The following is an 11,939-nucleotide window of genomic DNA, read 5'->3' on the forward strand; positions in this document are numbered from 1 at the left end:
GCTTTCATCATTTACTTTTTTATATACTGTATATTGTCGTTATTATGCAATGATCTCTGGCCTGCCTCACATAACAGTATTTCAAAAGGGTCAACTCGGAGGAAACTTAGTAACTAATTACTAAGCATGACATGGGTGTATCTGCTTTTAATATCCATGCCTGAAAGATATCTGCTCTCTCAGATGCTAAGTAGTTAGCTTTGCAAAGGTGTGTGGGGGGAGTTGTGTAATATAAGTTAGCCATGCTATCATACGTACCAGTAGCCAACTAACAAGTACTATTGCATATGAATTACAATGGGTCTATTTCATCACATTTTTGTGTTGTTTTTTTTACTCGCAGTTAAATAAACTCAGCGCCTAACGGGTTGTTTTTAAAATAGTTTGGTCTTTGTATTCACAGAGTAGTTTAGTTCAAACGTTTGTTGGAGATTGACGAGGGCACCTTAGCTCTGCCGATGAGTGTGGAATGTTAAGCCCGGATTTGTGAATTTGGGAGGAAAACTCTCTTCAAAACCTATAAACCAGAGCCAGGAGAATATATTTATTGGTGTTAGATTAGACGTACATGATGTTATCGATACCGGGCATAATCTGTTCCCTGATGTGTGAATTAAGATGTTACTTAATACTGGTCGTCGAGTGTTTAGCTTTTGGAGAGAGTTTTTTTTCCTGAGAACAAATGTTGATTGTCACCATGATTGTTGTTCAGTTTTAGTGATCATGATATTTGCATGATTGTGGTCATTCGTCAATGTTTTTTTTTTTCATTTTAATTGGGATTTCAAAGTTGTATAAAGAGTAAATAATAAATAATGAAATATCAGGCACTAACGTGTTGAATTGTTTTGCACAAATTCTGCTTTTACAAGTAAAACCGGGGACAGACACATTGTGAAACCCTCTTGTAACATCAGATGTGTAGGCTATTAGTACAGAAGAATCCATTCCAACTTGTTTATGCTTCTTGGCAAGAGCACTGGTGTGTTTCTAAATAAGGTCCCATGGGAGACACCACAAAGGGCGTGACTTAGGCACTCTTCCTTTTCAAGCAGTGGATGGCACACCAAACACACTAACGTTAGGGTTTGGTTTAATTTTTGGGTTGGTTTCAGGGTGTTAAGGGGTTGGTTTTAGGGTTAGGTGATGGGGTAAGGGTTTGGCATCTAAGGTCCCCAGAGGTAGCCTGGTTCTACCAGACTCTCGTACTTCACTTCATTTCATTTCATTTTTACAGAGAGTATGGACCTAATCAATTGACAAACGTTAACTCACTTGAAGGCGGGTGTCTGTTGAAGTTTAAAATGATTGGATCTGCCCAGTGCCACTCTGGATCTGCCATAACCAATCGCTAACGTTTGGTTGTGACGTATGTCATGCGCCTGGAATTGTAGTAGTACTAGTACTGAAGGGAAATTCAAATTAAGCGGAAGTACTTAGGCGGGCGGAGCCAGGCTACCCCAGAGGCTGGCTTCCTGAAAAAAACAACCTTGGACAGGCTAACAGGGGTCACGGGTGACTCCCAGGGCCCACGGTCCCATGGACTGGCTCCCAGGTTCCCTAGAAAAAACTCCCTGGAGGCTGATCAGAATTGAAAGGCTGCGGTGTCTGGTGCTTCAATCTAATGTTGACAAAATACTCTCCTTTTTAAATACATGAGGAAAACTTGGTTCAATAAAATAAGCAGGATGAATCATTATTGCACAGGTTTTTATTGCACTCAAAATACATTAAATTTCTCTGATTTGAAAGACGTCTATGACGCAAGTAACAGATCAACTCAAACGTCACAACAGAACAAAACATTTAGAAGGAAGTAAATACTTTTGGGTGTGCTTGATTTCCACCTCGGCGCGTCTCCCGCCTGTGATTAACGACATCGGACGGCCGAACTGCTACCATAAGAACATTTAAATCCAGAGGCTACTACAAGGTATAATCAACACAAAACATTAACAGTCTCCAACAGCCTGCACCTGTATTGAAAGTATCAACTCTCTTGGGATTGGATTGAGGTGGCAAAAGAAGAAAGACAAAACAAAGTACATAAAAATGCATACTAAAACGGATAGGGGCCGACACTTTTAATTATACGAAAAACTTCAAATTAAATGTCGGACCAATCATTTTACAAGCATATTACGTTTTTGTTCACTATCATAATTGTGAAACAAATATTAAAGCAAGCCATGGGATGGGGGTTATTATGAGCATTTGATTGTATGCTCCAGATGTACATGTAAGGGTATGTCCATCAACCTTGATGAAATATTGATATTGCCTAGAAAATGCCATCTGCTGAATCTTGATTTCTAATGTGCTTATCCTTTTATACCCCATGATCTTCCTACATTAAGGAATTTATTTTGCAGGGTGAGAGAATACATTTAATCATAAAATGAGTGGTATTTAAATTAAAAAAGTAGAAATGCAGAAACACTCCTGACTCATTAAGTGGTATCTAACCGACAAAGTGACCAAAAATATGTATTCTTTCTGTCACATTAAAATCAACGTAAGGTTTTCTTTTTCATCATAATCGTATAACATGACAGTATAAATATTACAACGGCACAAAACTATTGTCTGGACTTTCACTCTTGTAAAACTATGGAAAATATTGAACATTTACAAAACGGTAAAAAGTATTGCCTTGCAGACAACAGTAGTTATACAGGAACTTGCTAAACCCCTACCGTTCTAGGACTCTGACAGAGCTATGTCTGTTTTTGGTGCACACAGCTTCGAGGAATTCATGAACTCACTCAGTCACACTTCAGCTACGGTTGCAGTCGCTAAACCCACACCACAGCGATGCGTCGCGTGAATCAAGTCAACACATTCAGGAAACGTCCTGGGCATGTTTGGGTGCACATGTTCGTAAAACGTAAAAATATCCAACAAGTTCAAATATAAATATACAAGAGGAATCCATACAAACATTACAATTTTGGTAGTACCTAAATGCAGTGAAGGGCCTACTACTACGGTCCATCAGAGAGTATGTGACGCTAGTACACACACACACACACTTGAAGCAGTGTCAAAACTACAATTGACCTTTCATATATAGATTACATTTTAACAATACTTGCTTGACGTATAGTTCATCACATATGAAAATATCGGAACAGTGATGTGCATTAAGTTACGCTTGTAGGCTAAGAGCAGGAGGACTATTGTAAGGACTATCAGATCGGCCGCAATATTGTCTGTTAAGTGTATATGCATTTTAATATATCCACAAACACAAGGGGTTCATGATTTTTTAGGGTTTACATTCCACATAAGATTTCACTGCTACTTCTGACGGCGGCATATTCTGAAACCCCCCCGGCAAAGGTGTATTGATCACGGGGTATCGATCAATGGGATATCGGTGGCCCAATATTGGGCCTTTGTAAGGCAGCAGGACTATGAAGGCGACTGCGGAATCTTACATCTGCGTTTAAACTCGTACCATGGTGGCTTGGCAGTTTCTAGGAGATCATGTGACTCCAGGAATTTGGGTTTAATCGTAGTTATACAGACAACTCCTTAACGTAGATAAAAAAGCATCACAAACTACTACATAAAACAAGCGGGTTGAGGCAGACACGAAAACCGTAAACACAACTGGAGAATATTTCTCTTAAAAGACTTTGAGCTACGCTATGCTAGCTGCCGGGGGAAAGAACCGATAAATAGAGCAGTGGGAAGAGAGGAGTTCTGTTTGGGATTAGCCACCCTATGTATTTACTGTCACTCATTTAGTTAAATGCGTATATATTTTCTAACCACTGCACTGTACGATTTAAAAACACATGCGCACTCGGTATGTTTTGGGTGGTCGCAACCGTACAATATCTCTGACTTAATCAAACAGCTTTTAAAATATAACTTTCTAGATCATCTCTTTGGGTAGACGGGAGTGCTTCAACGGTATTCACAGGAAAACCCAATAGGAGCGGGAGCTGGGGGAGTGACCTATGACCTGAAGACCTCACATCTGGCCAAACAGGATGGAGCAAAGCAGGAAGATGGAATAGAGAAACAGCAGGCCCAGGCCCAGCCTCCGGTCCAGCCTCCAGTGGTTCAGATGGACACTCGCCACCTGGTGGCCGCCGCAGGCAGGACAAGCAAAGGAACACGCAAAGAGCAAGTTGAGGAATTTAGTCTTTACATTACCACACAATTCGTATCACAGGCCCAGACGCTAGTATCATTTGTGATGGATACATCATCCCACCAACCACCCACTAAGCAGTTTCTGCAGTCCACTGGGTAAGATGTCGATGCATTTGGGTGGACAATCCTACAGGTTATGTCAAAAACAGGGCTCGGTTTTTAAATGCCTTGCAAAGGCTAGTCAATATCAACCTAATAGTATGACGGATATATATAAGAGATTGTGTCTATTATATGGGATTATGTATAGATACTTTATATACTGTATTTATATTATATATGCATAGTTATAGTATAAATATGTTGGTGTTTTCTATCTTACCGTGAGGAATACAGAAGCCAGCAACAGGACGACTGAGTACACCAGTCCTTTGTTGTTGATGGGGATCTGTTGAGGAGAGGCAACCATCATGAATCAAAGCACCAGGAGGGCCCCGCCTCACACGCCACCACATCATGCACCTAGGCTTCAAAGCCATGCTGTTCTGCTCTACAATAAAACTGAACCGTGGTCTCTCAGTTCTGAATGTCTACCCAAACTCTCAGTTTGTAGTTGCTTCATTTACTTGGTAAGTTGTAATAGGAAGGTCTTTGGGGTACCCCTTATGTTTTTTTTGATGACGGCCGATAAAAAACGACAGTGTTACCCCTTACGTTTTATTTGATAAAAAACGACAGTGTTACCCCTTATGTTTTTTTTTTGATGACGGCCGATAAAAAACGACAGTGTTACCCCTTATGTTTTATTTGATAAAAAACGACAGTGTTATCCCTTTTTTTTTTTTTTGATGACGGCCGATAAAAAACGACAGTGTTACCCCTTATGTTTTTTTTGATGACGGCCGATAAAAAACGACAGTGTTACCCCTTATGTTTTATTTGATAAAAAACGACAGTGTTACCCCTTATGTTTTTTTTGATGACGGCCGATAAAAAACGACAGTGTTACCCCTTATGTTTTATTTGATAAAAGACGACAGTGTTACCCCTTATGTTTTTTTTGATGACGGCCGATAAAAGACGACAGTGTTACCCCTTATGTTTTATTTGATAAAAAACGACAGTGTTACCCCTTATGTTTTATTTGATAAACAACTACAGTGTTACCCCTTATGTTTTTAATTGTACTATAATTGCGCAGTAAGGAGGAGCTGGGGATCGAACAACCAACCTTTCAGTTACAAGACAACTGCTCTACCTCCAGAGCTAAGCCGCCCCAATTTTGATAAACTACGACAGTGGTAATCCTTAACTTTTTTTTGATGACGGCCGATAAAAAACGACAATGTTACCTCTTATGTTTTATTTGATAAAAAACGAGTGTTACCCCTTATGTTTTTTTTGATGACGGCCGATAAAAAACGACAGTGTTACCCCTTATGTTTTATTTGATAAAAAACTACAGTGTTACCCCTTATGTTTTTTTGATGACGGCCGATAAAAAACGACAGTGTTACCCCTTATGTTTTATTTGATAAAAAACGACAGTGTTACCCCTCATGTTATTTTTTATGACAGCCGATAAAAAACGACAGTGTTACCCCTTATGTTTTATTTGATAAAAAACGACAGTGTTACCCCTTATGTTTTTTTTGATGATGGCCGATAAAAAACTACAGTGTTACCCCTTATGTTTTTTTTGATGACGGCCGATAAACAACGACAGTGTTACCCCTTATGTTTTATTTGATAAAAAACGACAGTGTTACCCCTTATTTTTTTTTTGATGACGGCCGATAAAAAACTACAGTGTTACCCCTTATGTTTTATTCGATAAAAAACGACAGTGTTACCCGTTATGTTTTTTTTGATGACGGCCGATAAAAAACGACAGTGTTACCCCTTATGTTTTATTTGATAAAAAACGACACTGTTATGTTTCATTTGATAAAAAACGACGGTGTTACCCCTTACATTTTATTTGTTGACGGGCAATAAAAAAACAACAGTGTTACGCCTGATGTTTTTAATTGTACTATAATAAAAAACGACAATGTTACCTCTTATGTTTTATTTGATAAAAAACGAGTGTTACCCCTTATGTTGTTTTTGATGACGGCCGATAAAAAACGACAGTGTTTCCCCGTATGTTTTATTTGATAAAAAACGACAGTGTTACCCCTTATGTTTTTTTGATGACGGCCGATAAAAAACTAGTGTTACACCTTATGTTTTATTAGATAAAAAACGACAGATTTACCCCTTATGTTTTTTTTGATGACGGCCGATAAAAAACGACAGTGTCGTTTTTTATTTGATAAAAAACGACACTGTTATGTTTCATTTGATAAAAAACGACACTGTTATGTTTCATTTGATAAAAAACGACAGTGTCGTTTTTTATTTGATAAAAAACGACACTGTTATGTTTCATTTGATAAAAAACGACGGTGTTACCCCTTACGTTTTATTTGTTGTCGGGCAATAAAAAAACAACAGTGTTACGCCTTATGTTTTTAATTGTACTATAATTGCACAGTAAGGAGGAGCTGGGGATCGAACAACCAACCAATCAGTTACAAGACAACTGCTCTACCTCCAGAGCTAAGCCACCGTAATTTTGACAAACTACGACAGTGGTAATACTTAACTTTTTTTTGATGACGGGCGATAAAAAACGACAATGTTACCTCTTATGTTTTATTTGATAAAAAACGAGTGTTACCCCTTATGTTTTTTTTTATGACGGCCGATAAAAAACGACAGTGTTACCCCTTATGTTTTATTTGATAAAAAACGACAGTGTTACCCCTTATGTTTTTTTTGATGACGGACGATAAAAAAACGACAGTGTTACCCCTTATGTTTTATTTGATAAAAAACGACACTGTTATGTTTCATTTGATAAAAAACTACGGTGTTACCCCTTACGTTTTATTTGTGGACGGGCAATAAAAAAACAACAGTGTTACGCCTTATGTTTTTAATTGTACTATAATTGCACAGTAAGGAGGAGCTGGGGATCGAACAACCAACCTTTCAGTTACAAGACAACTGCTCTACCTCCAGAGCTAAGCCGCCCCAATTTTGATAAAATACGACAGTGTTAATAATTAAATTTTTTAAAAAACGAGTGTTACCCCTTATGTTTTTTTTGATGACGGCCGATAAAAAACGACAGTGTTACCCCTTATGTTTTTTTTGATGACGGCCGATAAAAAACGACAGTGTTACCCCTTATGTTTTATTTGATAAAAAACGAGAGTGTTACCCCTTATGTTTTTTTTTGATGACGGCCGATAAAAAACGACAGTGTTACCCCCTATGTTTTATTTGATAAAAAACGACAGTGTTACCCCTTATGATTTTTTTGATGACGGCCGATAAAAAACGACAGTGTTACCCCTTATGTTTTATTTGATAAAAAACGACAGTGTTACCCCTTATGTTTTTTTTGATGACGGCCGATAAAAAACGACAGTGTTACCCCTTAGGTTTTATTTGATAAAAAACGACACTGTTATGTTTCATTTGATAAAAAACAAGGGTGTTACCCCTTACGTTTTATTTGCTGACGGGCAATAAAAAAACAACAGTGTTACGCCTTATGTTTTTAATTGTACTATAATTGCACAGTAAGGAGGAGCTGGGGATCGAACAACCAACCAATCAGTTACAAGACAACTGCTCTACCTCCAGAGCTAAGCCACCGTAATTTTGACAAACTACGACAGTGGTAATACTTAACTTTTTTTTGATGACGGGCGATAAAAAACGACAATGTTACCTCTTATGTTTTATTTGATAAAAAACGAGTGTTACCCCTTATGTTTTTTTTTATGACGGCCGATAAAAAACGACAGCGTTACCCCTTATGTTTTATTTGATAAAAAACGACAGTGTTACCCCTTACGTTTTATTTGCTGACGGGCAATAAAAAAACATCAGTGTTACACCTTATGTTTTTAATTGTACTATAATTGCACAGTAAGGAGGAGCTGGGGATCGAACAACCAACCTTTCAGTTACAAGGCAACTGCTCTACCTCCAGAGCTAAGCCGCCCCAATTTTGGTAAACTACGACAGTGGTAATTCTTAATTTTTTTTTGATGACGGCCGATAAAAAACAACAATGTTACCCCTTATGTTTTATTTGATAAAAAACGACAGTGTTACCCCTTATGTTTTTTTTGATGACGGCCGATAAAAACGACAGTGTTACCCCTTATGTTTTATTTGATAAAGAACGGGTGTTACCCCTTATGTTTTTTTTGATGACGGCCGATAAAAAACGACAGTGTTACCCCTTATGTTTTATTTGATGACGGCCGATAAAAAACAAGTGTTACCCCTTATGTTTTATTTGATAAAAAACGACAGTGTTACCCCTTATGTTTTATTTGATAAAAAACAAGTGTTACCCCTTATGTTTTTTTTGATGACGGCCGATAAAAAACGACAGTGTTACCCCTTATGTTTTATTTGATAAAAAACGACAGTGTTACCCCTTATTTTTTTTTTGATGACGGCCGATAAAAAACTATAGTGTTACCCCTTATGTTTTATTCGATAAAAAACGACAGTGTTACCCCTTACGTTTTTTTTTATGACGGCCGATAAAAACCGACAGTGTTACCCCTTATGTTTTATTTGATAAAAAACGACACTGTTATGTTTCATTTGATAAAAAACGACGGTGTTACCCCTTACGTTTTATTTGTTGACGGGCAATACAAAAACAACAGTGTTACGCCTTATGTTTTTAATTGTACTATATTTGCGCAGTAAGGAGGAGCTGGGGATCGAACAACCAACCTTTCAGTTACAAGACAACTGCTCTACCTCCAGAGCTCAGCCGCCCCAATTATGATAAACTACGACAGTGGCAATCCTTAACTTTTTTTTGATGACGGCCGATAAAAAACGACAATGTTACCTCTTATGTTTTATTTGATAAAAAACGAGTGTTACCCCTTATGTTTTTTTGATGACGGCCGATAAAAAACGACAGTGTTACCCCTTATGTTTTATTTGATAAAAAACGACAGTGTTACCCCTTATGTTTTATTTGATGACGGCCGATAAAAAAGGACAGTGTTACCCCTTATGTTTTATTTGATAAAAAACGACAGTGTTACCCCTTATGTTTTTTTTGATGACGGCCGATAAAAAACGACAGTGTTACCCCTTATGTTTTATTTGATAAAAAACAACAGTGTTACCCCTTATGTTTTTTTTGATGACGGCCGATAAAAACGACAGTGTTACCCCTTATGTTTTTTTGATGACGGCCGATAAAAAACGACAGTGTTACCCCTTATGTTTTATTTGATAAAAAAAGACAGTGTTACCCCTCATGTTATTTTTTATGACAGCCGATAAAAAACGACAGTGTTACCCCTTATGTTTTATTTGATAAAAAACGACAGTGTGTCACCCCTTATGTTTTTTTTGATGACGGCCGATAAAAAACGACAGTGTTACCCCTTATGTTTTTTTTGATGACGGCCGATAAAAAACGACAGTGTTACCCCTTATGTTTTTTTTGATGACGGCCGATAAAAAACGACAGTGTTACCCCTTATGTTTTATTTGATAAAAAACGACAGTGTTACCCCTTATGTTTTTTTTGATGACGGCCGATAAAAAACGACAGTGTTACCCCTTATGTTTTATTTGATAAAAAACGACAGTGTTACCCCTTAGGTTTTTTTTGATGACGGCCGATAAAAAACGACAGTGTTACCCCAGTGTTTCCCGTAGAATTTTTTTTGGCCGGGTGGTTTTTTTGGGCCCGCCAGGCCTGAACAATGGTAGGGGTACATACCACGGCACACACTTACAACTAAGATCTACTAAGTAACTACTTACTAAGGTACTTGATACTAAGTCTCGATACTTTAGTTAGTCCTCGAGTTCCTAAAAAAGTGCTTTAGCACTTAGGGTGCAGAGAGAGACATTGAGTGCTGCTTTTGAAGAATACACATGCTGTCAACTTTTGAATATGGCCAGGAAATGCTGCCATAATATGTAATGTGAGGTGCTGTGTGTCCGATGGCGACGTGAAAAGCCCAAACCGAACAATGAGAGAGCTCAAATCATAAACGATGACACAAATCTTTGTATATTGACTGTTTTCCATACACAAAGAAATGGTTGGAAACAGGTCCTGTGCCGCACGTTAACAGTACACAGCACATATACATATACAGTGTGACGCCCAGCTCTCTGAGCGGAGGCCTGGGGTCAGTCAGGACCCTCAGTGAGTATCGCAGCCCTTTGGCGCGCACCCACCGCTATTCCTCTGTCCACGATGAGAGTCCTGAGAGCCCACGGGAACCCCAGACCCAGCAGGATGTCAAAGATGTTACTGCCGATGGAGTTGGACACGGCCATGTCCCCCATGCCTGAGAGGAGGGGACAGAGACGGACAGCCACGCTCACCCCACCACCGGTACAACGGACACAACAGGGGAGAACATTCCTGCATGCATCCGCATCCTCAAACATTGTTGTAGCCGCGGCAACCTTGAATATCAATGTCAGTGAAGACGTTCGTATCGGTGGTCGTTTTCTCATGGATAGTAATTAGCATGTCTGCTCCTTTATGAAAAACCATTACCCCTTTGAACATTAAAAATAAAACCGTCCAATATCTATAGTTTATAAGCCAGCCATCTCCCCCCCCCCCCCCCTGCTGAGTGTGCTCCCGTCCCGAGGTTGGGACAAACTGCGATAGAGAGAAGATAAAGATCGTAAGTCAAGATCCGGTAGGTTGTTGTTTCTCTGTACCTTGCCGAGCTACGATGAGACTCGCCATACAGTCCGGCACGCTGGTGCCTGCGGCCAGGAAAGTGATCCCCATGATGTAGTCGGGTATGCCCAGCGTGTAGCTGATGACGGTGACCTGAGGAACACATTCAGACACGTGTGTGGTGCATCTGTCGGCTAACGTTCACACCAAATTAACCCATACTTAATGAACTGATAGAGGCCTTCAAAATAAGGGCTCCTATTTAACCAGGTGTGATAATGAATTGTGATAATGAATTAGATTAGACTACAAAAGCTGATGGGGACATATGATTAAAAGATCGTCCAAGCAATCAGTCCACTGAGCAGACTGTACCAATGGGTGTGCTTATCAATCCAACACTTCCATGTTCGAAGTAAAGTGCGCCCTGATGGGGAAATTTTTTGGATTTCTTACAGCAAAGAATTATGCACAATATCAACAATAGAAGAATTCCAACATACAGCGGCAGACTATTTTGGAATACATTGGAAAATGATTATAGCCAACCGATACAATTTCAACCGACCATGTGCTTGTATAAAGTAAACACATGATACGCAGTGTATTATGTAAACACATAATACTCACCATATTATGTAAACACATAATACACAGTGTATTATGTAAACACATAGTACTCAGTGTTTTATGCAGCGTAATAACGATGAGGAACTGAGGGGTTCCTTTCTTGGTCCCAGGTTGTGACCTCCGACCTTACCATCCAGACCATGAGGTAGGAGAAGATGGCGATCCACAGGGTTGAGGCCACGAAGGTCACCATGAACCAGCGGTGCCAGCGGGGCCTCACACAGTTGGGGACGGTGCAGTAGAGCAGGAGCCCCAGGGGCCACGAGAGGAGCCACTTGACCCGCGCACCGCAACCCCCTGAAGAGGAGAACACCATTGTTAGGTCAACACCACCTCCTCCTCCTCCTCCATCACCTCCTCCACCACCACCACCCCCTCTTCCTCCATCACCTCCTCCTCCACCACCCCCTCCTCCACCACCACCCCCTCTTCCTCCATCACCTCCTCC

General features: G+C 39.6%; 1 protein-coding gene across 1 annotated transcript in view; it reads right to left on the reverse strand.

The window, feature by feature from the left end:
* Positions 1-1,572: 1,572 nt before the first annotated feature.
* LOC130385997 (sodium/potassium/calcium exchanger 3-like) overlaps positions 1,573-11,939 on the reverse strand; it is a 31,844-nt gene continuing 21,477 nt past the window's right edge. Inside the window, exons 14-18 of the mRNA XM_056594785.1 lie at positions 11,622-11,788; positions 10,900-11,014; positions 10,402-10,514; positions 4,490-4,555; positions 1,573-4,093 (exon numbers count right to left, since the gene is read on the reverse strand). Coding sequence (XP_056450760.1) covers positions 3,983-4,093; positions 4,490-4,555; positions 10,402-10,514; positions 10,900-11,014; positions 11,622-11,788 — 572 coding nt within the window. The 3' untranslated portion in view covers positions 1,573-3,982. The remainder of the gene's footprint in view (positions 4,094-4,489; positions 4,556-10,401; positions 10,515-10,899; positions 11,015-11,621; positions 11,789-11,939) is intronic.

The sequence above is a fragment of the Gadus chalcogrammus genome, chromosome 7 (genome assembly GCF_026213295.1).
Source record: "Gadus chalcogrammus isolate NIFS_2021 chromosome 7, NIFS_Gcha_1.0, whole genome shotgun sequence".
NCBI classification, from domain to species: Eukaryota; Metazoa; Chordata; class Actinopteri; order Gadiformes; family Gadidae; genus Gadus; species Gadus chalcogrammus.